Genomic DNA, 27746 nt, shown 5'->3' with positions numbered 1-27746 from the left:
ATGAAGAAGGGGTCATTGGGACCACCTTTGATCCCCCCAATACGCAAGGCAGTGAGTCCCCCTGTGAGCAGTGCGGCAGCGTCTGTCCCAAGCTCTCTGCAGCTGGATTTCCAGGAGTCCCCGGAGATGAGGTAAGCCAAGGTGTCTGCTGCTCCAGTGTGCTGTTCCTCTCGCTCTTTCAGTCTTGTGAGGTTATTTTCCACAGTCATCTCTCCCATGTATTTAGGCAAACCTCCGTGTATTCCCCATTTTGCCCATCTGTGGTGATCCAGCGCAATGGCAAACCCAACACCATATGCCCTAAGAGCAGAGGTGGTTGTGGGGAAGAGGAGGCAGGGCTTAAGAGCTCCTCAGAACAGGTCCTCTGCTGGACTTGGCTGCTGATTCCCTCTATGATGTTTGTGGTGTCATTTGGGAACTGTATTGCATGGATCTGGATACTGCAGTTCTTTGAATACTGTGATCCTTGACTGTCAACTTCTGCAGCCATGAGAATATGGCAGGGCAAATATTGGCTACTGAGGAGGTGTCTGCAAATTCAGGTGCTGCTTCTGTAAATGTCAGGCGTGACTTCTCTGTGCCTGGGCCTCCACCGTGAAACCAGAGCCCAGATAAAACTTGGGGTACAGATGTATAATCTGATCGATGTCTAGTATTTCGATCTGGGCTTAAGATCAAAGAGGGCAAGGTGCTAGAGAAGAGTTACAGGACTGTACCTGATGCAAAGATATTAGCTTGGATATAGGTGTGAGAAAATGTAGCTGTCAAGCTTATCCTAGTGACAAGGATAAGGAAGGAGTCACAGAAGATGCAATTGAAAAGCATCCGTAGGGCTTTTAAAGTGCAATCTGAGTATCCTTACCTAGCAGCTGAGTTGGAAAAGGCCTTTTTGTCCTTGAAAGAGCAAGCAGGTGTACTGTCATTCTCAGGAGAGAGCAGTGCTATGACCCCATGTAGCCCGAGACTGTCACCAGTGTAAGGCATGAGCAGGCAAAGTCAAGCTTTGTCAGGAGAACAAAAGTAGCTGCCCTCCATACAGACTTGTGTCTCAGCTCAGCAGCTCTTGCTGCTTCACAGAGGCTGTAGGAGCCACTTGGCTCCAAAAGGAGAGAACTGGGCAGGTCTGATGCAAGTTGAAGAATGACTGCTGTGTTTCAGCCGGAGCTTGGCAAGCTCTGTGGGACTCCAGCAACTGAAAGCTTAAGGACAATTCATCAGCTTTGCAATTGGGTTTGCAGTTGGGTTGGTTTGCAGTTTTGCAGTTGGGTTTATGTGTTGCATTTCCTCCTTCATCAGGGGGACCATGCTAAGAAGGTTTGCCTCCTTTGTTGCTACACACATTCCATGCCCTTCTCTTTCTACCTGCTCATATGTTCTTTTGTCCTCCATTTTCTCAAGGCCAAGATCCAGCAGCAGAAGCAAAGAGAAGAACTCTGAACATGCAAGTAGGTACAGGGCATGTCTGTCCCTAAAATGACCATTGGAATGCTGATCCAGGGGTGGCATTGGGACATTTGGGTTGAAAACCATCCTGCTTTAAATTTCTTCGAATCCCTTTCAATTCCTTGATGGGCTCAGTGGACTCTCCCAGAGCCTGGTCACTGGGAGTGTGCTCCGGTGGTGCAGCGAAAATTACTCCAGGAGCTGCACTGGTACCTTGGGGCTCGGGAAATGTGCCACAAGAAAAGAAAACATTCCTCTCCATCCTGCACATGCCTTTCGTCTCCCTGCACCCTTTCTAAGGTCATAATTAGTAGAGAAAAAAAGACATTTAGCATGAAAGGAGAAATGTTCCCACTCCTTCCTCCTGCCTTTGAAGGAGGACACCTTCCCTTGGGGCAGTTTCTGTGCTGAAGCCTTTGCGATCTGAAGGAGATTCATGGACATTGCCTGGTTTTGCATGGGGAGAAATAGGGAAACCTCCTTAGACAGAAAGGCCTTGTTAATGTTCCAATTAAGGGGAAGGAGACTTCCAAATGGATGCAGCCTATGCAGGATCAGAGTTTGTCATCCTCTGACAGCACAGGCCTAAAGCCACCTATGGCAGGTTCACGATGGCAAATCTCTTCCCCGACTCTCTCTGCCCGTGTCAGTAGTGCAGGCTGAGGCTGGGGGAGGAGATGGCTTCTGCCCTGTCCCCCCTCCCTGCCTTGCCTGAGCCCTGACAAGAAGAGTTGTGCCAGACAAAATGCGGTGTCTGGTGCATGTGTGTCAGCCCCTGCTTTCAAGTTCAAAGCCTCAATGACAGTGGTGTTGTTCCTTTGCCATCTCTGGGCGTGGAATGATAGGAGAGGTGAGATTTGAAGGAACAATTTTGCTGATGCAGAAAAAGGGATCAGATCCACTGGTTCCTTGCCTCAGGGTTAGTTCTGCCAAATCCTTGGCAAGGCCCCTTTGGAATGACTCCGTAATTGCTGATATGCAGCTGGAATGCTGAATGCATCTGGGGAGAAGTATTGCTGAGTATGTAAGGTGGCATTTTAGCTGGATTAATTCTGCACTAGAAATGAGCTATCTCATTAAAGCTTACCTGTTACGCTTTTATAATTGTGCTGACCATTCTACAGGGGAAAAAAATCCTGATTTAAGACAGTTATTCCTTTTTACTGCCCTGCTGCCACATGATTTTATCATCGGTGGAGGCCTGTACAGAATGATTAGTTCTCTGAGTTTTAAAAGCTCCGTTGGAGAGCATTTCAGATTAACCTGCCCCTGCCATTTCCATTAAGAAAATTTTGAATTGTCAGGATTAGCGAAGATCAGAAATGTTTTGAGGCAGGTCATGTTTATGTTGGGTTTGGGTGTCTCCACAGGGGAGAAAGCAGGGAATAAACCCCTGGAGCAACAAAGCAGAGAAAAGCTGGAACGTTTGCATGAACAATGTGCTCCCTACAGATATGGGCTGCTTGAATACTGGGGACATCTAATTTTGATTGCAAATCTTCTGCAGCTTCTAACACGTGGTGCCATTGTTTGTGTCCCAGCACTGCCTTTGTTGTAAAGAGAAATAAAAACCACCAACAAAACCCAGCCGAGAACTGAGGGGGAGTTACAGAAACAAAGGCCTTGAAAACTGGCTTTGGAAAGCAATTACTTCCTAGGTGGAATTGTCAAATTCTAGAGACCCCCCTGTGGGTTGCCAACTGTTTGGAAGGAAAGGGATCCCCAACTAGTGGATGAGCCATGAGCAGCACAGAAGCAAAGTAGTGGAATGTCTCTCTCCTGTCCTGCCAGCTCCATAGAGTTCAGACCAATTATAGTGATGCTAGTCTCATGAAAAATAAAAACAAAGCGATCTTCTCAATATTAAAACACCCCTCGAGTGCCTCACCCATTAGTTGTGGTGATTGTAAAGGTGGGAGTTCAACTAACTCACTTCTTCCCTTGTACCTGATCTACAGCTTCTTCTGAGTCTACAACAAAAGCCCAGAGGAAGAAAAAAAATTCATGGTGTGTGATAGGACCTGGGATGCCTCTGTTCCCAAGGGACCTGGCTGAACTTTTCGGCTTGGTGCCAACTGACGTGCGGAAGCCCGGCCTTGGCAGTGCAGGTCTCCGCTCGCAGCCTGCTCAGGGGGCCTTGGCCCAGGAGCCCCGGCAGGGGCAGCTGAGCAGCGCTGCCCCCGGGGTCACTGCCAGGGAGGACACGGTGAAGGCTGAGCATGGCTCAGCCTCACAAAGAGGTAAGGCGGGAGCTGGGCCGCTCTCTGGCGGGAGGAAGGCTCTTGTGCCAGCCTAGAGAGCCTGGGCACATTGCCAGGGAACAGTTCTGCCCTGCATGTGCCCCCTGCAATGAGCTGTGCAGCTCCCAGTGCCCCGTGTAGCTGTAGGGCTGCTCAGCTGTGGGGCCGGGAGAGGAGCAGGAGGGTGCGTGTGCAGCTGAGCCATTCCTGGAAAGCACAGGGCTCTGGGCTCCCTGCTGTCCCAGGGCAGCCCAGAGGCCAGGCTGTTCCTGTGCTGGCTCTCTGGAAGTGGGTCAGGGTGTCTCCCTGGTCTGCCTCAAGTGGCTGCTGGCAGGAGCGTGTTTCCCTGTGCAGCTCTTTAGAAGTTACCTGGGAATCTCTCCAATGAAATAGTGTAGCTTCAGATACTTTATGTTGGCATTGTGGCCTCTGTTACATTTTGTGTCTCCACTTTGCACTTGGGACTGACTGCACTGCTCCCAAGGAGGTTACCCTGGAGTCAGTAGTTTTTCCCTGTTAACTTCCCAGATGCTCTTACCTTCCGAGGCCTTGCCCCCAATCCAGAATAGCCCTCCTTCCTCAAAGCCCATATCTAACTCTTTTTTATTATTAAGCTGACCATTTTGCAGGGAAAAAAATCCTGATTTAAGACATTGGTTTTTTGCTACTTTGCTGCCACGGGATTTTATCCTCTGTGAAGCCATGTAAAGAGTGACTCATCCTCTGAGTTCTAAGGGCTCTGTTGGGGAGTATTTCAGAACGAGTTACATTGTTCCACTTCCATTAGGAAAATCAGCCTTTAGTCAGACTGGCCTGAAAGTGGCCCAATCTCACACAGTTTAGAATGAAAATCCTCGGGGAAAGCAAATGATCCCGTTTCAAGAACACAATTCACGTTTGGCTAACACTCCTGCAATCCTAAGCTTTTCTTTTCATGTCCTCTAAAATATTGCCACAAAGAGAAGAAAATATTGATCTAAATGCTTACAGGTATTAGAACCCAGGAGTTCTTTTAGGACCCAGGAAGAAGATGTGTACTAAAATCAGCATGAATTAGGGCAGATAAGAATCTCTGTCAGGAGCAAGCTCCGTCTCTGCCCTTCTCTATCAAACACAGCGGCTCTCCAGCACCCAGGGATGAGGCCTTCATCATGCAGGAGGTTTCACTCTGCTGGCCAACAGAGCAATGCCATGTCTGCTGCCAGTGCACTGTGGCAGTAGCCCATCCATTGGGAGAGGTTCTAGGCATATGTACCTTGCTGCTCTCAGACACAATCTCTGGGCCTTATCAGAGCTCCGCAGTCTGGAAGCTGTCTTGCCTGTTGCCCAGCGTGGCGCTGTTGGGGGCTTGAAGTGTGCCAGAGATTTACAGGAACCTTTGCTTCCATTAACAGGCCTCCCACTGAGCCAGGCCAAGGAGACGGATCACCCCACCGGTGCTGGCCTTACGAATGCCGAAGCCCTGAAGGATGGCTTTCAAAAGGTGAGGGATAAGGACAGGGATGAGCAGACTTCCTTTCCAGTGACTGTTTAGTGTTTGGCCCAAAATGTCCCTGAAAATCATAATCTTCCACTCTTGGGGGATGGGGATTCTCTTGGGAATATATTTGACAGCTCCAGAGCAATTGCTTGGCTATTTCCAGTGGTGGCAAGGTCACTGGTTTGGAGATGGTGCTAAGGTCATGCCAGAAGCATTCTTTATGTGCAAAGGCCCTTGTAGAGAAGTTCTGAATGGCAGAGCAAGCTACACATCAGTGAATGTGGGCAAAGTGCATCCTCGGAAGCACAGAAGCAAGGATTCTAATGCTGAGTGTAAGCAAGGCTGCAAAATAAAATGGGAGACTTTGATTTTTCCTGGTTACCTTTCTTGCTGTATCTCACAGCCCTCTCATTCTCAATTTTTCTGCACATTAACATCAATGTTTCTGCAACTTGTTTTCACGTGACTCCTCTTTTTGGCCTCACGATCTCCGAGAGCAGCTGAGTCCTTCAGAAGCCAGAAGTGAGAAACTGCTGCAATTCCTGGCCATGAGTGTTAAGCAACAGCTAATTACCCCTCCTTGCTGCGTATTGCACATGGTTTTTATTCTTCCTGCCATGTAGGAAGGGAACTGCCTGCCCACCGGTCACGTGGGCTCTTCATCTGTCTTGGAGCACTCCTGTGATTTTCTTGCTTCAAGCAGGGCCTCTTGACATAGGCGGAGAAACAGTACCTTGGAGCAGTGGAAGGTTATGGCAATAAAGCGTTCCACCTCACTGTGTGTAATTGCCAAGGTGAGGACAGGAGACATTCTTCAGGAACCATTGGAATGTACATGGAGCTGCATCAAGGACTGTGGAACTCGATGGACTCTGTGCTCCTGATGAGATGTTGTGTCTGGTTTGTGTGTCTCTGCTTACAGTCTCTGATGCATTCCCATTGCATGTAGATCCGTGCTGCATTGTGCATTTTGGCTCAAAGGAACTTAGAGCGGAATCCAATGGGGCCTTTGGAGACAGAGATCAAGACAAAGAGAGAAAAGGAAACGTCCTTGCAGCTGCTTCCACAGACAGTTGACCCCGGGGATGCAGCTGCAGCAAGTAAGTGGTTGCTACACCTGGGGTCCTTTCTGATCACTTGCTTGCCCTCTGCACAGTGTTGCCCTCAGACTGGAGGGCTGTTACACTCGCATCCAAGTGGGAGTTTGCATAGGATGTATTTCCAGTCCCCAAAGAAAAATGGAGAGGCATGAAGTGTCTTGCCCAGGGCCTCACTGAGTCAGTAACAGAATATCAGCTTCCCACCTTCCCCTCTGAAGTCCTTCAGAGTGTAAAATTCTGTCTTGCAAAGTACACTGGGGCTTCAGACTCTCTCCTGGCTAGCAGCCTCCAGGAAAAGTGGGTCCAAAAGAATGCTTTTCAACCAAGGTGCAACCTGGAAGAAACAAAATTCAACTCCTTCTAATGAAAACCCCAGAGACCCTTCTCCCACCACTCCCTGCTGAGGAGCTGGCGCTGTAGAGCTGTGCTGAAGCCCCGAGCCAGTGCTTCTGTTGTAGCCCCAGGAGCAAGCAGCGTTCCCGACTGAATCCCGGCTGAGGGGCTCTGACTGCAGTGCTGTGTGCGCTGCCCCAGGGCAGCAGCAGGGACCTCAGGAGGCAGCACTCAGCCCGAGGGCATCACGCAAGGTTATCTGCGCTTTCTTTTGGGAACTTCCCCAGCCAGCTTCTGAAACAGGGAAACAAAAGAAAAGCAATACTGGGGTTTCCTTGTTTCTTCAGGGAAGCATCCCTGCAATTTGGTTTGAAACCAGAAGAGGGTAGATTTCGATTAGATATTAGGAAGAACTTTTTTATAATGAAGGGGATGAAACACTGGAAGAGTTTGGCCCGAGAAGCTGTTGTTGATCGATCCTTGAAGGTGTTCAAGGCCGTGTTAGATGGGGCCCTGAGGAACCTGCTCTAGCTGAAGATGTCCCTGCTCATGGGAGCTGGACTAGATGGTGGTAAAAGGTGCCTTCAGACCCAAACTCTTCTAGGAGTCTGTGATTCTGTGATCACTTTCCCGTGGTACTGTGCCACTGTTATACTTGAAGTTCGTTGGGATAACAAAGAGACGTTACCCAGCTCCAGCAAGTTTTCTGGGCCTTTCCATTGTCAGCCTCCACTCCCAAGCTCCTCTTTGGTCCCTGCAGGCTTTAGCCTACTGCCTGTCAATGGCACAGCTTCCAGTGTGCAGAGAAAACACCCTGGTAGTGCCTTGAAGGAGAAGGTCTTGAGGAAGCAGGACAATGTGCCCTTACTGCCCAATAAGCCCATCATCCATGGAGACGGCAGCTTCCCACGCAACTCCTCAGGTAAGCCTGCTCCACAGCAGCTTTTTCCTGCACCGGTTTTCCTTGCACAAGGAGCGCAAACCGCCTCCTGCCTCAGCCACCACAGCTGGGATCTTGGGTTCATAGCCTGTGCTGAGAATGGACAGCAAATCTACTCTTGAGTTACTCCAGCTCGGCAGTACTGGAGCACTTGGTTCTTAGAGATCCATTGGAAAGCTGAGCTGCATAAAGTAGTGGTAAAGACCTAAGCTCTGGCTTTTGCCCATCCTGATAGACCAAACTACAGCACTGGTGCCAGGAGGCAGCTGTAACTGCAGGGATGAGCTCGGGGCAGTCTGGCAGGGTGTGCTCACTGTGCACCTCCGAGTACCACCACGATCAACTGTCCGCTCTCCATCTTGGCCCTCTGCCTGTGCTGCTGTCCGGCTCTGCAGCCAGCTTTCCTGCTCTCCCAGCAAGGGTTGTCTCTGCATGGCAGTCAGCCACTTGGTGCAGCCGTGCTGCTGCTCCCAGAAGTGCCCAATGGCTTCTCGCTGCTGCCATCCCACGGCCTGCAATGCCAAGAGGGAACAAGCAGCGCCTCCTGTGTCACCCCACCCAAATACAGCGGCCTGTGTAGCAGGTGACAGCCAGGAGGGGCTGCCTGGTGCTCCCAGGCTGTTTGCTGCCCGCCGTGAATACACAGCACATAGTCCCTAGTGGCTCTTGCCTCTCCTTTGAGGGCAGCCTGCCTGTGCTATGATCCTGAGTAGGGTGAGATAAGAAGAAGGGAGCTAGGAATGATACTTTGAGTGCTCTTTTCTAGTGATGCTACTTCCATGGTCACAATTGACCAGAACTAGCCTGACGTGGCTCCCCATTCATTCTGAATATAGATGTATACATCGACATCCTGCTGCAGTGACACCACTGATGGCAGTGACAGGGCTACATCAGTGACAGCCAGATTAGCTCCCATCTGAATATTCTAGATTCTGTGCAATATTTAAACTCCATCATTTGAGACAGCTCAGATGTTTCCATGTACACATTAGAAAACTACCTGTTGAGTGCATGACATGAAATTTATGATGAACAGTCCTTTTGATGACAAATGGGTTTCATAAGAAATGGATTTATCGTCTGAATTTTCTCATACCTTGTAAACTGACTATCAAGAGAGTTCATCTGCCCACAAATTGCATCTGTCTTTAGGTATTCATATCATCAATTTGCATTTGGAAGGCTTTTTTATCAACCATCTGGGCTAGAGATTCCATTTTTCCATAAGAGAAAGCTTAGGCTTGCACAGTGTGCACACAAGTCCATTTGATGGCAAACAAATTTCACCTCAGCATCTTTGAAATACAGCCAGTGTGTACTTTACCGAAATAGTAAAGATTCCTGATGCTTAGAAAGAACAAACTCCATGAACTACTCCCTTCTCAATAGCAGGCTGAAATGTAAGTGCACTCAGCTGCCCTCTGTCTAGAGCAGTTGAAGTCAATGGGAACAGAGGCGCTGTGAGGTGTGAAGGGTCAGGTATCGCTGTTCCCTGGTAGTTGCTCTGAGGGGATTCAGCCGGGCCCAGCAGGGCTCGGTTGTTCAGGCTCGGCTTGGTGCTGTCACGAGGCAGCTGCAGGTCTTTCCTCAGGGAGTTGCAGAGTGCCTCTGTCCTCAGGGCTCGGGGAAATCAGGGTGCTGAGACAAGAGAGGCAGCTGAGGGGTCCCTCCTGGGGTAGCAAGTCCTGCTGGTGGGCACTGTCTCACAGGGAGTGGGAGCTCTGCGGCCTCAGGAAGGTGCCGCTGGCTGTGGTACCTGTGGCACTCGGGAGCTGGCGCTGTGTGGGCAATTGTCAGGTTTAGCCAAGGAGCTGTGCCCAGCTGGGGGGGGCTGGGAGAAAGCAAGGAGCCAGAGAGCAGGGAATTCTCTGAGCCAGTGCCAGTTTGTACCTCATGGAAGCCTGGCTGGGAGATGGGGCTGCAGGCCGCTCCATGGCGGGGTGCCTTGCCCGGGGCTGCAGCGCTCAGGGCTGACCCTCTCCTTACAGTGACCCCGCAGACGGCCACTGGTGCCGAGCGCCGAGAGGAGCCGCTCCGTGGGAAGGGGCAGAAGGACGGAGCCTCTTTGGAGCCACAGCAGTCCTTGCTCGAGGCACTCTCCTTGCTCAGCAGCGATGACTGGTAAGAAAGGCCCCGTTCCCTCTTTCTCCCTCTTAGCGTTAAGGTAGGTGAGGAGAGTATCTTGCTAGTGCCTCTGAGCCCCAACAGCCCAGAGGGCCGAGGGGCACCAGTGAAACCACTCCAGAGCAGAGAGAGGATAAAGATTTGAGAGCAGCCTTTTCTTGGCCTTGCTCTGCAGCAGTGCTCCAGCTGCAGCAGGTCCGTGCTGTTTCCTCGCTTTGCCTGCTGCTCTGTGGAGCTGCAAAGGAAATCTTGAGGGAAGAGAGAAAGCTGTGGGACAAGATGATTTGCTGGCTGAAGCCAGAAGCAGGATGGCAGCAGTTTGGAGTGTAGAGATTTGGGTGCCTCAGGGCCCAGTGGGACTGAGTAAGATTTGTCTCTGGCCCCACTGCTGGCAGCAGTGGCAGGAGTCGGGGTCTGCCTGTGACCTTCCGCATGTGAGTCCCAGGAGCAGCTACAGGGAGTTCTTCTTTCTGAGAAATGCACTGAGTTGTGCCATAGAGTCACAGGGAGGTGACAAGAAACAGCAGCATGGCACGGTCTCACAGCTTCCAGGAAGCACTGACATAGGGACTTCATGTGCCAGAGACTTCAGAAAGGCTGCCTTGTTAAACGGCCACAAACGAAGACTCTGAAACCCCTCTGTTTGCCTCTTGGATTTGTGTATGCTTTTGACAGCCACAGCAACCTGTGGCAGCGAGTGCCACGATTTCATCAAGTACTGCCTGAAAAGCACCTCCCTTTGTTTGACTGAGCCACCAGCCTGGTAATTTCAGAGGGTGCTGCCTAGTTCTTGGGTGGAGAGAAAGTCAATCTTTTTGGTACTTGCCTTTCAGGGAGCTGAAGGAGAAGGGACTCTTCAGCATCAAACACCTGGCTGAGTCCCACTCAGAAGTCCTTCTTTGTAGACTTCGTGAGGTTTGCTTGGCACTTACCAACGAGGTAAGAACATTGTTCTGAATCGTCCTCCGTGCCTCATACACGGTGTGTAGAGTAGATATGTGCCTGTTCATCTCCCTGTGTGCTCAGGGACTGCCTTCATTTCTGTTTCTAGACCTTATATTTCTCATGTCTGTCAGCTCTCTATAGGATCTGTGTGCACGTGTAGCTCTATTTACTGCTAGGTCGGGCACTCTCGGGCACTCTCCTCTTGGAGCGAGCTGCCATTATCATGCAACGTGCAAATGCAGAAACGGAGACACCAATTATGTTATTTGCTGCAGTCCAAATCTCTGCCCAAGCTGTGATTCAACCCTGCCAATTAGTCTGTAGACTTGAGCCTGTGTTTTCTGTTTCCTGGCTGAGGGCTTCAACCGCTGCTGTTGCTTTTTCAAACAGGAGTAAATGACTCCTTTGTCTTTATGGCTTGTGCCTTTATGGTTTGAGAGCAGCCCTTGCTTTAATTTGTTTCTTTGTTTTTTGAATAAAAGGGCCTAAAACCAAAGCAGTGGACATTACAGAAGAGTTAAGTAGAACACTTTAAGTGAAATAATATGTTTCAGGCCTGCAGTAAGCAGGCCTGAGGCCTAGCACAAGTTGGTGCCAGAGTAAGTGCCTTTCTGTGCTTGTGCTCTTCTGCTCTGCCTGTGCTTTTGTGTTCCCCAGGACACAGCTGGAAGTGTTGTCGTTTCCTGGGACTTTTGTCTAAGGCAACTGGTTTTCTTTTCAAGGTGATTCTTATGTTTCCCCTCATGACTTCCCCAGGTGACCAACCTTCGCTCAAAGGTGTCTTACTGTGCAATCGTCACTCTTGGAGAGCTCTTTGTGACCTTGCAGAAGGACATGGACTCGGAGGTGGATGAGGTTGCTCGGGTCCTTCTCCAGATGGTGTGGAACTCCCCAGAGTTTGTTCAGAAAGCAGCCAGTCAGACCCTGGGAGTCATGGTGGAGCATGTGACTCCTGCACGAGCAATGACTGCTCTCATGGACAGTGGAGTCCAGTAGGTTCTTCTTGTCTTAGTGATATTCTTCACCTTCTATTGTGTGGGGGGGAGAAGGGCTGAGAGAGAGAATGGGAATGGTGGGAGGGAAGGGTCCTGTATCCTGCATCTTCTGTGAACTCAGTGACTCTCCGATCAACCTCACTTCTTTCCTCTTGTCACCTATTTCTGCCCTCGTGCAGCCCATTAGTTGACAGAATCACAGAGCTGAATCAGAATATGCTGAGTTGGAAGGGGCCCATCAGGATCATCGAGTCCAGCTCCTGGCCTTGCACAGAACACCCCAAGGGTCCCACCATGTGCCTGAGAGCGTTGTCCAAAGGCTTCCTGAGCTCTCTCAGGCTTGGTGCTGTGACCACTGCCCTGGGGAGCCTGTTCCAGTGCCCAGCCACCCTCTGGGTGAAAAACTTTTTCCTGATATCCAACCTCAACCTCCCCTGACTCAGCTTGCTGCTGCTTCCTGGAGTTCTCCCAGTCTGTCCGAGTTGCCTAGATGTGGTGAATGGCGGGCAAGTGAAAGTGCCTGCAAAGGCTAAGGATAGAGCCCTGTGGTTTTGTGGGAAGAGGGACAATTGCAACTGCAGCTGTGAGCGCTCTTTGATATTTCACAGCCCTAACCACAGAGGCCCTGGGAAAAACCATGCATCCTCATTATGCCATTCCCTTGAGAAGTAAGGAGGGTTCTTGCTGGGGCATGGAGCACATGGGGGACAACGTGCTGGGTGTGGCACAGCCTGCACAGCAGGTGCAGCTCCGGCCAAGAGGAGTCTTGTATGACTGTCCTGGCCTTAGAGCCCCCCTTTCTATTCAAACTGATGTCTCATGTTAGCCTTGAGATGATGAATCACTGTACAGGCACCTTCACAGGCCGACTGCCATGGGACAGCTGAACCAGGTGCTGCCTTAAGTGTTGGTGCTGGGCCTGATAGTCCCCAAGAGACACTCTCTAGAACAGGACAACCTGGCTAAACTGACTGCCACCCTTTCCTCAGCTTTGGAAAAGGGGGAAACGTTCAGATGTATCTCTTGCCAAGCCTCACAGAAGAAACCGGCTGCATTGCTGGATATTCTGCAACTTCATGTCCCACAGCGTGTTTTGCCTGCATTTGTTTTTTTCCCAAGGTCTGCAGATTTGGGGGTAAATGGGTGGAAATATCCTCAATCCTGCTGCAGCTGTCTGTGTAGCGGCTGGCCCCTGATGGGTCAGCCTGGCTTGTCTTTAATTTCCCTCTTTCTCCGAGTGAATTTGGGGAAAGACATTGAGTATCAGATAGTGCAGGGAGACTGAGTTCCTCGCTCTTGCTTGCAGGCAGTCCTTCTGTACAGGGCTAACTTTGTGGTTCTCTGAGGACAGAACCTTCTACAGGTGTCCCAAGTGTCAGGGAGAATCCAGGCCTCCTTCCCCCAGCAATGACAGCATGCTCTGGCCAAGGCCTGCGCTGTGTCCCTCTGCTCCTTGTGCCCCAGTGTTTGCTCTCTTCTTCCCAGGAGCCGCCACGTCCAGGTGCGGAAGTGCGCGGCCCAACTCCTCCTGTCCTTGATGGAGAAAACTGGAGTCACGAAGCTCGCAGGAACGCCCAGGGCTGAGAGGCTGGCGCACGCGGCAGGGACGCTTGCTCAGGACTGTCACGAGGACACAAGGTAATGATCTTCATTTCCCCTCCTAAAACAGGAAAACTGTTGGGTGTCTGGCTGTAAAGGGCAAAACCACAGAAGAGTGGAAGCTAAAGGAAATATTAAGTTACCTCACTGTGTGGATGAGGTTCACAGAGTCACGGAATACGCTGAGTTGGAAGGGACCCATCAGGGTCATCGAGTCCAGCTCCTGCCCGTGCGCAGGGCCCCCCAAGGGTCACTCCATGTGCCCGAGAGCATTGTCCAAACGCTTCTTGAGCTCTGTCAGGCTTGGTGCTGTGACCACTGCCCTGGCTTGTCTGGGGAAATGACTGTGCTGGGGAACCTGAGGTTGTCCCGCAAGAGGGAGCATTGCCAGCTTCCTGGGACTGGAATGAGTCTTTCCTGAGATCAAAAGAGCCATCAGATGAGGCAGTCAAACAGTTTTGCTTGGCCTTAGGTGCACAAGACAAAGCCAAAATGTTGGCTAATGTTCATCACTGAAGGATCCCATACATCTCTTTCTCATTAACTTAAGACTTTCCTAGAAATATTCCAGGGATCTTTAGCCAATGTATTCAGTCTTTCTAAACCTCTTCTGCAGATTTCTATAATGCTGTTATCTGGGGCTGAATGACCTCCAAATTGCTTCTTGAAGAAAACTGTGGTTTCCTAGTGGCAAAATCAACCCAAACCACCAAAATCCCCTTACTTTGAGGATTAAATTCCCATTAATAGCTGCCAAGAACGCATGAGCAACTAGCTGCCCCTGTGCATACATATGGTATAGAATAATCAAAAGCAAGCATGAGGCATTTGGTCCTGGCTTCCCTGCCAGTTAAAGAAAGGCAAATGACTGTGCAATGGCAGCAAGGCACTGCTAATAAGCTCTGACTCAAAGCAGAGGTGTTTCGCTTGTTCCCTGGGATCCTTCGATGCCACAGAAGCGCACCCACAGTTTCAGAGTGAGATTGTATTTTCTGTTGCCCCACGTTCGCCTCTTGTCTCTTGTGTTCAGCTGACAGCACTGTGCAGTGACAAGTGGAGGTAAATCTCTCTCTTTGCTGAGTAGGTAATGCCTTCTCATGCAGGTATGGCAGCTGCTGAGTTTAAGGTATCAGCTTATTCTGTTAACACTCCTCCTTTGTTTGTTCACCTTTCTTTCTTTCTTTCTTGTTAGGCATTATGGACAGGAGATGGTGAAAATGATGCTGAGTCACCGAAAATTTAACAGGCTTTTGGAACAATCTTTTTCCACCCGTGACCTGGAAGATATTCTGACAAGAATTAAGAAGAAAGTAAGTGCTTGGTAGGAGACATGTCTCCTTTGTGCAAGTATTGCCACTGCTGATATGAGATCAAACATACCTAATCTTATCTCATTCCTTTTCTGCCGAATCCTTTTGCTCCTGGGAACGAACTGTTGATCCTCAACCTGTTCATCTGCAGAGCACAAAGGAACTGATAGATAGTATTAGGGGAAAAGTGTAGTATTGGATATTTTGAATATCGGCCACAAACAGGGAAGGGAAAGAGGAGAAAATGGGTTTACATTTAAGCATAACCCCCCACCCCACTATCCCTACTCTGCCCCCAGTGACGCAATTAAGTGAGAACAGTGCTTCTGGAGATAACAGAGTCTTTGCAAAAGACACAGGAAGCAGTAGTGCCAAGAAAATTTCCAAATATACAAAAGATGTCCCAGTCAATCCCAATTACTACAATTACTGTCTGTCTTCTGGCAATACTGCCCTGCTGTCATGCCCTGTGGAGCTGGAAGAAGCTTGGTGAATTCAGCAGCATCCAGTGGAAAATCATTTGTTTGCCTGGAGGTTTTTTTATTCTTTTTACCTACATTATAGAAGGGAGTGTGCCTTTGTGCAGCAACAGGGAGAGTGAGTGTGGCACCAAATCAACTTCCAACACAATGGGCCAACCTCCAAAGAGTCCAAATTTTTCTGCAGCTTCCTTTAAGAACATTCGTTCCCTACCAGTTTGCATTATTCCCATTTATGCTCAAGAGTAATGCATTTGGGATTTTAGACTGCTGCTCAGTATGGTAGCAGCCACAACCTGCCTTGGGCTATTGAAAACAAAGAGTTGGCATCACTGAACCTCTGGCCTGTTTCCTTCTGTAAGTTCCGAAATGTTTGCCTAAGCCTTGGTAGCAGCGATCCTGGTTCTAAGTTGTGTTTTAAACAGGTAATTTCCTATTTTACATTCTAAAGATCCATGGGGTTTCTTTATGCCTTTGTAGGGGATGGAAACGCAGAAGGCTGAGCACCCATCTGTCCAGGAGCCTGTGAAGAAGAGGAGTGATGGCTCGAAGAAGCCCCAGGCCACATTGCCTTCTAGTAAACGGTACTGAGCACTTTAGTTAGATGTGACAAAGCACATGACAAGCTTTACATGTCTCTTCCTCAGGAAAATCTTTCCGGTGGAGATGACCTGTGCCAGAGATTGTTTCCTTTCCCTACAAATGCTCTATCAAAAAATATGTCTCCTTCTGCATTACTCTGAACACAACTTCTCTGGAAGGGTTTCCACAAAAAATGGGCGACAAAAAGACACCCATCGGTTGCAGCTCAGAAGATCCAGTGCAGTGGCAAGGACAGTGCTGTGGAGGCTGTGAGAGGGCCATGTCTCCACTGCCTCACTTGGGACAAGTAAATTCAAGCAGGGTTTTTTTCCTCTGAGAGCAGTCTTTTTCAGATGGGGGTTTTGATGAGAAGTCCCAGTCTTGAAGCAAGATGCCGTTCCCCAAAATAGCACTTCCCATGCATGTGGTTTGGCCTTCCTGAACCATGGTTTTCTTACCCTCAGACAGTACCAAGATGAGTAGTAAGTAGCAAGCCAGTTCCTGAGCAACTTTGGTCAACAGGTGTCTCAATGTGGACGTTTTGTCTTGACATTCCTGTCCTTCATACCGTTTGCTTGATGGGCAGCATGTTTGGTTTATTTCCCCCTGTGCTGCAATCAGCATTTGAGACAGGAATTTGGTCCTTGCTGTCTCTTCCTGCCAGTGGGAGAGCTACTTGTACCTGTTGTCCTCTGATAACAGAGGGGATTTATTTAGCTCTGTCATGGTCAGCGCTGGCAGGAGAGTGACCACATGGCTCAGTAGCATAGTCAGGATCTTCCCATGCTCATGGAAGAGACCGGCTGATCCAAGAGAGTTGTTCCCAGTGGGTTTGTTAGGCTGTGGATCTAGTCTCTAGGGAAGCAATCATGTGAGCGTAGTGCTGGGATGTCTGGCTTCTGTTTTTATCCCTGTTACTGATTTTCTGGATCCTTCAGATATGCCCCTATCCATCTGTTCAGATGCATCTGAGCTACTTTTCCAGATTGTCATGCCTGCTGTAGAGACACTTCTCCAGAGGGATGAGTTTCCTTATTATAAGACACACACCTCCCTCATGATGAGGCATTTAAACTTGGAAATAGCGTCTCTCTTTCCTCACAAAGCAGTGCGACATGTGTACCTGGGAAGCTGTCTGGAGATAAGTGAGATGCATCTCATCCTTGGTTTTCCTGAGTAAGCACTGGTGAGAATGTTGCTTGCAGATTGTCTCCTGTAATGATTGTCATGAGGTGTCACGTTGTTTTTCAGGTCAGGATTTTCTAGCTTGAAATCACATCATTAGGAAACCTCCGCAAGATGTTCTGCTCACAGTTAACCGAAGGTATGATCACCAACAGGTCCTAATTTGGTTTTATTTTCCAGGGTGAAGTCTACCTCTGATGAACGCCTCCTACGCCGCCCAAAAGCCCAGGTCACGTTACCTCTGGCTGTGAAAGAAACGGAGCCACTCCAGAAGCTTTACAATCTCCTGGAAGCCAAGGAGTTTAAGACACGGATGGAAGGAGTGGCACTCCTCCTAGACCTGTGTAAAACCAGCCCCCAGCTCGTCTCCACTAACACTGTCCAAGTATGTAGGGTGTCTTCATTGTTCCTTTCCTTTAGCTCCTTTCCCAAGCCTGTAGCAGGAAAGTTAATTCAGTGTGTCTTGGCACTACATCCTGGCTGTGTGGGACAGGCTGGTGCCTCTTACCCTGAAATATTTAATTCAGCTCCACGCTTCAGGACAAGTTATTTCAGTCCAGATATATTTGTCTGGCAGGTGCCTATTGATGTTGTTCATCAAATGAGGACAGAGTTTTCTGCTGGTGTAACTTCTGCTGTCTCCTACTCCCACTTGGGTTAAGTGAAGGGAATGCAGCCACTGAAAGCGTGGCAATTATTCTCTAGACAAAAAAATGGGTTTGGATGGGGAAGAGAAGTATCAGGCTGGGCAGGTTTAAACCAATTTTTTTCAAAGGATACTTCTGTAAACTCCGACTTGTCTTGCACAGGCACAACTCTGGCTACTCGTTTCCATCGGCATCCCTATTCCTCTTGGTAAAGACGGTGCTCACCCTTCTTGGGGGGGTCGTTTTTTTCTCTTTGGAAAAGGAGGGAAATAGCTAGGGACAGATCTCTTCCTTCTCCTCCCAGGAGCTGCTTTTTCCCTTTGTCCAGAAAATGGTGCCTGATAATGTGGCTGTCAAGGGACTGAACCTGCTCTAATGAGAGCGGTACAGCACATTAAATTTCAGAAGTCTACCTGCTAGGTAGACAATTGGTCTGGATCCTGGAAGAGTTGATCCGAGCCCTGCACTTCTCCAGACACAGGTTCTGAGACAGACGGAACAAAACCTGGATCTCCTCCAGCCATAGTTTTGGCAAAATCATAACTGCCCTCAGAACTTGAGACAACTGTGTAGAAAAACGGGCATTGTAAATATCTGGTTCCATACTTGGAAAGCAAAGATACTGTTTTGCATCAATAAATGGGATTAATTTAATGATTTAGATGTGGAGAGAAACACCATAGGAACTATTCTGTCCCCGCCCAAACCTCTTCAAAATATATGAAAATCTTTCAACCAGCATGAGGTTGCGCAACCATTCCAGTGAGTGGCCCACAGGAAAATTGTGCAAGCAAGTGCTGACCTGACAGGAAGGATCACTTTCATCTTTTACATTGCTGAGTGCTCATTTCTACATCCCTTCCTCAAACAAGGACATTTTAATCCAGCTTTCATGTTGTTTGTTCTCTTCACAGATTTTTGATTATTTTGTCCCGAGACTTGGTGATACGCACAAGAAAGTGAAGCAGAAGGCGCTGGACGTGCTGGCTGAAATCATAGGCGTCCTGAAAGATGCCTTAAACCCGGTGATCATCTGTTTGGTTGAAGGAATAACAAACAACCTAAACTCAAAGGACCCCGGGGTTTATGCCGCAGCTGTGAAAGCGCTGGAAGCATCCATGGCTCACTTAGGTAAGGCTGAGCCCTGGCATGGACTCTCCTCAACTGTGTCTCTGCCTCTGCAAGTCAAGAGAACGCTGAGTGCCTTGACAGCTGTTGTTGTCTGTGGAAACCTCCAGCTGACATCCACCAGAAGCTGTGCAGGTGCAGTCCTTACGCACCAGTCCCCCAACAGGCCTGAATGTGCATTGGCATTTCCCAAAAGTCCCAGGAGCCCTTGGCTCTGTGCTGCTTGTCTGAAGAGGAAGTGCTGGACTACAGCTTTGCTGGAATTCAGGGCCAAAGGGATGTTTGGAGTTTTCCTGGTCCCCATTTGACTTCCCAAATGAATAGCTTTGCTGTTGGCATGAAGGGACGCCGGTGCATCAGAACCTCTGCAGAGCAGCCTCCTGGGAGGCTCCACATTATAGGCATTAGCTTCATTAGGACAGCAGGATCAGTTCTTTACTGCATGCTTGCATGAAGATCATTTGGGACCTCCTTTTTGTATCTCATGCAGGAAAGGAGCTCTTAATAATACCCTGCTACTGAAACCCACACTGGGGTGTAGCTCTGTAGTGGTTCCCAATGAAGCAGATTGCCTGCTTTGTCACTGCCAGCCCTGGTGACCCTGCGAGGGACTACAGTTCATCCCACACACGTTCTGTCTCCAGGAAAAGCTTGCCTTGGCTTATTAGAGTGGTAGGACTGGAGGCTTGCAGGACAATGCAGGCAACAGTGTCTAAACTCAAACAAGACCCCCAAAACCGCAACAGATAGGCACAAGGAAAACTAAAATACATACGACGGTCAAGTATTGGGAAATCAGTTCATTTTCCAGTCTCTCTGCCAAGATCTGATTTCACAGATGTTACAGAAACCCACAGGATACTGAGGCACTGAACAGTAATAGCTCTTGTATGAGTAACTTGGTGTCTTGTCCCTAGATCCACACAGGTAACCTGCAATTTAAAAACAGCTTATCCTTCAGGTGGGAATGGATGTGTGAATTTTGGAGCCTTCTCACCCTTTTCCAGAGGGGAGGGAGAAGATCACTTCTGCAAAGCTCTGGGATGCAAAACCTTTTCACTGCTTACATGTGATTGAACTCTTGAGGTCCCTGATGTGAAATGTTTTACATAGCTCCTGGTACAGCAGACAACTTTGGATTTATAAATGTGAAAGGAGAGCTTTTCTTTTGGAATTTAAAATCCTCCCAAGTAGGCTGGAAGGAAAGAAGAAAAGGATTCAAAAATCGGCAGGAATTTCCTTTCTTTTACAAAATGTAGTTGCCCCTGCCCTTTCCCTCCCCACTGTCCTTTCTCTTATGACCTCAGAAGAGAGAGCAGAAATGTGTGTTTCCCTTGTAGATAAAGTATCACTGATGAAAGAGTTCAGCCACCGAAGGAGTGAACTGAAGGGCCAAGCTCTGCTGGATGTCACGGAGCATCTCTCAGGTATGGCCTCCCCTTCTAAGCCAAGAGGTCTTCCGAGGCAGAATTTACAGGGAATGCCAGTGAATAGACAGGTCCAAATCAGGAGGTGCTGAGCTTGTCCCTCCTGCCCAATACCCATGGAAGGTGTATTGGGCAGGTTTTCCCTGGCTGCTGCAGAGGTGTGCAGCATCTGAGATGGGGGTGGCGCTCGGCCTCGGGGCTGAGCTCTCACTGGGGCCGCCTCCAGGAAAGGGAGGGGCTAAAAATTCCCAAGCTGGCTCCTCTCTTGGAAGCTCCGGGACAGCTCTGATCCTTTAGGGAAAATGGTGGCAAATGCTGTTTCAGGGGATCCATTTGTTTTGTCCTCACAGAATTCTTGCTTTGCTCTTGGAAAGTTTTGAGGTGGAAGCCTGCAGTGCCTGGGGGTCACAGCTTAGGTCAAAACTCAGCCCCGGATTTTGTGCAAGGCAGCCTTTGGGGGCAGAGGGGCAGAAGCAGAGTGCTGAGGCTCCCTGCCTGTGCTGTCAAAGTGCCATTGGACTGAGCATTTCAGGGTGTGCAGTCAGGGTCTTCCTATGTCAGCGCTGCCCAAAATGCTCCAAATGCAGCTGATAATTGATTGCTCAGAGGAGCTTGCTATGTCAGCAATAGCCAAGGGATGGAAAAATGATAATCTCAATATACGCTAGAGAAGACAGTGTACAGCCTTGCTTTATTTATAGCCTTGCTTTAGCTGGGGCTAAATCCACTGCTAATTATGCCAGCATCTTTAAATGCAAGGTTTAATACACTTTGTGTCTTCATTCTGAATCTCAAAAGGGCACCTTCAGCCATTGGAGTGTCAAAGGCCCTTTACAGAGCATTTGAATAAAGTAGATCTCCAGGAATAGGGAATTTAGTTTTGCAGCTATTTTAATCTCTTTTTCAAATAAAGGAATTCAACTGGAATTAGGACTTCTTTAGAAAGAGCAGATGCTCTCTCTGAGATTTAGTGGCAATCTCTCTGAGATTTCTCTGCGCAAGTTGCGTAGTGACCGATGTCTTTAATTGCATGTAAGCTCAAATGAACTCCCATTTTAAAATGGGTACCGTAAGCCTTTTCCTGCTTAGCAAAATTGGTTTTAGGTACTTTCAGGAGCTGTTTAAATGTTGATGACTGCTGGTGGATTAACAGCATAGAGAAAATGAAGTCTCTTCCACTACAGAATAATAAATGGCGACTACATAACATTTTGCCTGGTCAGAAAATAAGAATGGTCCCCAGACCATATCAGGTTTTGATCGCTCAGCCAGATCTGCCATGCAAGGAGCCTGTTGGTAGTAGATTTTTGTCTGTGTTTGATACAGTTCAGAAAATGAGCAGAGAGCAGGCTTTGGAGACAGCGGGAGAGAACACTTGTGTTTTGGTTACATTTCTGTCCCCTGTGTAGCATTCTTCTCTCTCTATTCCCCTATTTCAGCGCACATTGTAAGAAAAAATGCCATTAACATTGTGAGGGGAAATGCCATTAAAATTTGGAGATGCTCCAATGCCATGGCAATGGGGTCTGGCTAATTACCTAAGACAGCCTGAGGTTTGAAACAGCTGTTTGTTAGAAGCCACAAAAGCCTTCTGCCAAAGACACCGGCTAGTCACTGATGTTTCAAATCCAGCTGTCAAACAGCACCCATCTCTGGTGGGCTGGAGTTTCCAAGTGTGGTCTAATACTGCCCTTTGCCGTGTGCCACCAAGCAAAGGGAAGAGCCAGATGAGACTTTTGGCACTTGACATCAAAGGTCACAACAATGGAATCATCCCTTTTATTAGAAATCTCTCAACTGCCTCTCTATGGTGCATTTCAAAATCTTTGGCGTGGGTTTCGACAACTTCTAAATGGAAATAAACGGCAATTTGACATTTCAGTCACTGTTCATGCAGAAATAAATTGTGGAATGATTTAGTAAAGGTGTGAAGTCTGCCACAGGTACAAGGCTCTGTTTGGAGAAATTAGTCCTGAGAGCTTGGTGGTTCTGTTTCGGGGATGTTCAGCTGCTTTGCCCATTTCTGGATCATGAGGCTCTCACTGTTATTTCACTGATCTTAGCCAGAGAGACTCCCAAAATCACAAGTAGAGGTAGATCCTTGTTTGCATTAAGGCTGGTGGTTAAGAAGTTTGTGTCTCTCTTCCGGCAGCGCTTGTGGGATGGGTTTATCCCAGGAGCCCCAAAGTCGTCCAGCGCTACGCCCTGCCCGTGCTCTGGTCCTTCCTGGGGAACAAGGCGCTGCCTGTCCGAAGCGCCAATGTCTGCACTGTGGTCACCAAGCTTGCCTGCGCCCTCTACAAGGTGATGGGCGCCAAGCTGAGGAAGCATGCTGCCAGCCAGCCTCCGCATGTGCAGGAAAACCTCTCCAACATTTTGGGCTGGTGGAGTGTCGATGACCTGTAGAAAGATGACAAAGTGCTGAGTTGGACACCTCCGGATGTGACTTCTTAGCTGTGCCAAAAATGACAGAATGCAAAGGAAGGGTGTGCACCTGCCCCCGCTCTCTCCACCCCCCTTCCTAGTCGTGGCATGGGGTGCCTGAAGCAACTTCCGATTGAGGACAAGGTGAAGGCTGAGCATGGCTCAGCCTCACAAAGAGGTAAGGCGGGAGCTGGGCCGCTCTCTGGCGGGAGGAAGGCTCTTGTGCCAGCCTAGAGAGCCTGGGCACATTGCCAGGGAACAGTTCTGCCCTGCATGTGCCCCCTGCAATGAGCTGTGCAGCTCCCAGTGCCCCGTGTAGCTGTAGGGCTGCTCAGCTGTGGGGCCGGGAGAGGAGCAGGAGGGTGCGTGTGCAGCTGAGCCATTCCTGGAAAGCACAGGGCTCTGGGCTCCCTGCTGTCCCAGGGCAGCCCAGAGGCCAGGCTGTTCCTGTGCTGGCTCTCTGGAAGTGGGTCAGGGTGTCTCCCTGGTCTGCCTCAAGTGGCTGCTGGCAGGAGCGTGTTTCCCTGTGCAGCTCTTTAGAAGTTTCCAGGTGGTCTGTCCCATTAAATACATAGCTTCAGATGCTTTAGGTTTGCATTGCGGCCTCTGTTATATTTTGTGTCTCCACTTTGCAGGACTGACTGGCTACAGTCTTATCAAGAAGTTTTCCTTGGACATTTCCTATGTTCCCTAACCGACAAAGCCCTTGCCTCCTATCCAGAAGAGCTCTCTTTCCTCGAGCTCAGGAAGAAGGTGCTGCCTGTCCGAAGAATGTTTGAAGATTTGGATTTATACTTTAGGCTTTGTAGTTACAGATGTACATATGTTCTGATATGTAGATGTAGGTTTGAATAAATGTGTTGTGATTTTATCTTTTACATTTTGAAAATAGATTTTCAACTGTATATCTTTTATTTTGATTTTTTCGGTTTTAAATAAAATAATTTAAAAAAAAAACCAAGCCGAGAATGTGAGACCTGCTGACCTAGAGGTTGTCAGAGTGCAGCTGACTCAACAAGCCACTGTCTCACGGTATTCTTTCCTCACAGGGCCTCTCCTCTTCCTCTTTTGCCATGTTTTCTTCATGTCATTTGTGCTGCTGTTTGTTAGTTAGCATTCCAATGGGGCCACCTATTACCATGTTTGGGGGACAATGGACCCAGAAGATCCTGTATAGTCTACAGTTTTCTGCCTCAATGTATTCTGTGCTCACAAAAGGCCTGAGCAAAGCAACAAAGAGAATGTGCCCAAATCCCAAATCTTTGCTCCTTTGCAATCTCAGACAGATCTGGCTCAGAGGTGTCTTCAATCACAATTCCATAGGTAAGAAGAGGACGTGTATTTCACTGGCAAAAGAGGCACTGCTTTGGAAAAGGCATCTGTATGTATATTTACCCAGGACAGCAGTCCAACAGCGTTGTTTGCGACTTGTTTGCAGAAGGATGAGCGAACTGTGAGGTTATTGAACAGGTGACAAGGGTTCCTCAAATCTGTACTGCAGCCTGGGTGCCATTCAGCCCAGAGTTATGGGATAATGGCGTAGTACGTCCCACACACATTCTGCCTCCAAGAAAAGCTTGGCTTGGCTTAATCGAGTGAAATAAATAGAAGAGAAATGAAATGGACATTTAAACTCGGCACTTTAGAGTGATTCTCCTGCTTTCCAATGTCAGCCCTGTACCTCATGCTCCCAAGGCTTGTTATGAACGAGTGTCTGAGATTGCTTAAAAATTCACTGTCAAGGTTATCAGTAAAACCAGATTGAATATGTCCTAGGTTACAGTGTAAGATGCAACCAACAGTATGTATTCTATTGTCACCTTCACAAGCTGTTAAAAGAGATGGGGCTGTGTTTGTTATCTCCTACCATGACTCATCCTTGCTAAATCCCTCTGGAGGCTATCTCTGTTTAATGGGCAAGCAATGACCCACTGCATGACTCACAGAATTACATCAGCCCCTTGGGAGATGCTCCACCCAGGGGGAGGAGCCAAGCATTCCCACCTGGATATAATCAGGTAGGATTGAAGCACAAGCAGCTCTTCCCTCCTGGGTTCCCAGAGGATAAGAGTTACTACTGGACCTTCAGCCGAAGACCAGACCCTTCAACAGGATCACTGCTTCAATAAGGACCACTTCATCTGGGCTGCTACCACCACCCTGATTAACAGGGTGTCAGGTTGTATCCTGACTCTGTCAGTGTTCTTGTACTATTGCAATTATTTTCATTTTCCTATTAAATTACAGTTCTGTCTTGTGATTTCTCACTGGTTTGTTTTCAAACTAGTGCAGAATATGAAGTAACAGCTCAACAAAATTTGTTGGCAACATTCACACTATTACTTACTAGTCCTTTAAGGCACAACAAGGGAAAAAAGCAACAAACAAAATGCAGTCAATCAAACCAGACATGAACTGAGAACTCTGTGTGTGTGTGTTTGTGTGTGTGTGTGTTTAGACGGGTTTTGACAAAGGGAGAGAAAGGACAAGGATGAAAAGGAATGTGGCCTAAAAGCTTAACAGCACTCAAGCTTAACAGTAGTTAAACTGGAGCCGTGAGGAGTGGGGGGATTGGCCCAGGATCCATTGTTGATCGACGATCCTGTGAGTACAGGAAACTTGAGCTCGCTGGCTCTGAGAGGCCCCACTGGAGGTTGCCAGTGGCAGCTGCTGTGGTCCAGGAGAGCTTCGAGGGCTTCCTTTTGGGCCGCTGTTGATGGGCCACAAGACAGTGGGCTTCAGTCATAAAATGCTTCCTCATGGCCGCACTTTGGGTCAGCAGCCTGTCTTTGGAAGTGCGAGAAGAAGGATGTTATGGCATTCAGGCAAGAAAAGTAGTTTCCAAGACTGTTCATAGAAAACCCCAGGATCTGGTTAGACAGCACAAGTTCCTGGGAGCACTCAGTGTTTTGGGCAAGCTCAAGAGGAGCTTAGTCCAGGGGCTGTTCATCAAGGCTGAGGCCTAACAAGCATTTCTGAGATCACAGTGTGGCCTGACAAGGCCAGGGAAGATTCACCACCCCAGTGTGAAGCATGAAGTTTTGATGTAAAAAGCCATGGCCCAGTGGAACCCCGGGGCAGTTTCCTCAGGCCTGCGGGAGAATCCCACTGCAGATCCTTGTGCCACTGATTCCATCTCTCCCCACTTTTCTAAGTTCTTGGTGGCAAGGTCACTTAGGTTAGACACACAGCTCACAAGAAATGCTCCTGTATTTTTCTGCACAATGAATTAAAGTGCAATTACACATCCCAAATCTGTGCTTTCTTTCTGGAAAACTGATAGATTTGGGGAATTTCTGGAGCAGGAAGCTTGCTTCCTCAAATATTTACTGTGCATGGTAGTGAGCACAAAGAAAAGATTTAATGTTAAAAGCTTTGCCCAGGCAATGCTCCTTTGACAAGTTCCCTCCTTAGCTCTCCTTGGGAAGATCTGAAAGGTTCAATGACCCCAGCAAAAGCTCCTGCAATGGCTGCCTGCCAGCAGAGCAGGGCTGTCAGCTGTGAACCAAGTGTTGCCACAGGCAGCAGCTTAGCCAGGGCAGCAAATCAGGAGCTAGGAAGGAGCTGATCTGAAGGCCAAACCTCCTTAGCTCCTTCCAAGAGCACTGCAACAATTCCTCATTCCAAGGAGGTGCAGTGCTGGACACCAGAGCTCTGTGTGAGGACTGGACACAAGTTTGCTCCCACGGAGTGCCGTGATGGTTTCTGCAGGAGCTGTGGGCTCCTGTGCCTGCCGGACACCATGAGGAGAGAAGGAGCCGAGTACACTGACACACCTTTGCCTTGAGCATAGCCCGGCCTTGACCAAACACACTGAAAGGTTCCCCCTTGGCCCATGTCTCGAAACGCCAGGTCAGCTGTTTGATGACTCCAGGTGGTTTGGTGTAAAAGAATTTCCCTCAGAAATACTAGTGTCTTGGGGTGACTTTATGATGTGTATTCCTTATTGCTGCCCTATGCCCAGAAATTAATTTTTGTGCCTTTTTATGCCTTTAAACTGAGCCTGAGAAGGGGAAGGAAAAACTGAGCAAAACTTTTTCAAAGCAGTTTGCAGCTTGTTCAAGGTCACACAGAGATAGCGACTTTTTTTCCAGCTGTGGCAGGGGAGGGAGGAGGCACCTGGCTCGCGGCTGCCCGGTCAGTTTTTGGCCAGTTGTTCAGTTTCTTTTTCTCCAGAGAGAGACTGAGAGTTGAACTTTTTTTCCTTCCCTGGAATTTCAGATTTTCTCTCTTTTCTACTGGACTGCTTCAATATCAGTGCACGTCGAGAGGACTTTCCATCGAGCACAGAGGGCCTGGCCCTGGGCCAAGTCCCAGCTCCGAGGAGACTAAAGGGAGGACTCTTAACACTTTCCCAGGTTTTTTCTCCACAGCGAGAGATTTTTATTATTTAGCATTATTTTCCTTTTCACGTTTGTTTGTTAAAGAAATAATTTTTATCTCTTTCACTTTCCTTTGAGGAAAATTTATTTTTTCCTGAAGCTGGTGGGGGAGGGGTGGTGACCTGCCTTCTCTCAGGGGATATATTTCAAAATTTGGCCAAACCGGTACAACTAGGTTTGTCTTCCTCCGTGCCTTCCTCTCAGCAGCCTTGGGGATGTTCCTATGTGAAGCCATCTGTCTCAGTTTGAGAAAACTTAGGGCAGTCTGGAATAAGTTGTCCCCTCTAAACTGTTCCAACAATCCCTTTCCAGCAATAGGAAAGGAATACTAATAGATGAAAGTGGAAAAAACCCAACACTTTATTAACAAACAGAATGCCCACAAGGCAAGGAAAAATAAGTAAGTAACTTGTAGATATCAAACTGTCAGACCTCACCGTCCTCCCACTGGAACAAAGACCCAAAATGCCAGAGGAAAACCCGCCCATGACACGCGTTACAAGATGGCGCCGGCTTCTCTCTCGGGAAAAACAGGAGCTATCACGGAGTAGTTCTAGCAGCAGATGAAAGCTCGGTGGCTCGCCCAGCGTCGACTTCCCCCCCACGGCAGAGCTCCGCAGAACGGTCATGGCAGGTGAAGTGGCTGGGCTGGTGCCCCTCGGTGTCTTTTCTCTCCAGCGTGGCTCAGCTCACAGACTCTTGGGCTGGGAGCGGGGCTACTGCACTTCTGCAGGCACGATGTCCCCGGTCTTGGACAAACAGTTTTCTCCTAGGAGAGCCCTGCATACTGTTCCACACATCTTTCATAGAGACCCAAACCAACTCCAGACACTGTACCTACAGCAGGTTTCCATAAAGGGCTGCAGAAGTCCAGGACAGCTGCAAGTGAGTGTTGGAAGGGTTTTATCCTGGTCCTGACAACAGAAATCTTAATAATCTGAAGGAATTTCATTCAGATGTAGTATAGGATCGGAGTTTTT

At 48.7% G+C, this 27746-nt stretch overlaps 1 protein-coding gene across 1 annotated transcript; it reads left to right on the top strand.

Annotated features, from left to right (window-relative positions):
• On the top strand, nt 1-22545 carry LOC138107145 (TOG array regulator of axonemal microtubules protein 2-like). Its single transcript, XM_069008456.1, has 16 exons — nt 1-131; nt 1399-1445; nt 3402-3683; nt 5078-5166; nt 6113-6263; nt 7357-7518; nt 9528-9660; nt 10497-10602; nt 11365-11600; nt 13089-13241; nt 14395-14512; nt 15472-15575; nt 16939-17143; nt 18320-18536; nt 19874-19960; nt 22113-22545. Exons 1-16 carry the CDS (start codon nt 1-3, stop codon nt 22364-22366), a joined length of 2475 nt encoding a protein of 824 aa, XP_068864557.1. The 3' UTR covers nt 22367-22545.
• The last annotated feature ends 5201 nt before the right edge of the window (nt 22546-27746 follow it).

The sequence above is a fragment of the Aphelocoma coerulescens genome, chromosome 3 (assembly GCF_041296385.1).
Source record: "Aphelocoma coerulescens isolate FSJ_1873_10779 chromosome 3, UR_Acoe_1.0, whole genome shotgun sequence".
Taxonomy (NCBI): domain Eukaryota; kingdom Metazoa; phylum Chordata; class Aves; order Passeriformes; family Corvidae; genus Aphelocoma; species Aphelocoma coerulescens.
Note: the sequence above shows the minus strand (reverse complement) of the source record. Positions and strands in the feature narration are given on the sequence as shown.

Coding starts and splice junctions, on each gene's coding strand:
- LOC138107145 (XM_069008456.1), top strand. CDS start 1: ATGAAGAAGGGGTCATTGGGACCACCTTTGATCCCCCCAATACGCAAG. Junction 7,519..9,527: donor CTTCCCACGCAACTCCTCAG/GTAAGCCTGCTC, acceptor CTCTCCTTACAG/TGACCCCGCAGACGGCCACT. Junction 15,576..16,938: donor ACATTGCCTTCTAGTAAACG/GTACTGAGCACT, acceptor TTTATTTTCCAG/GGTGAAGTCTACCTCTGATG.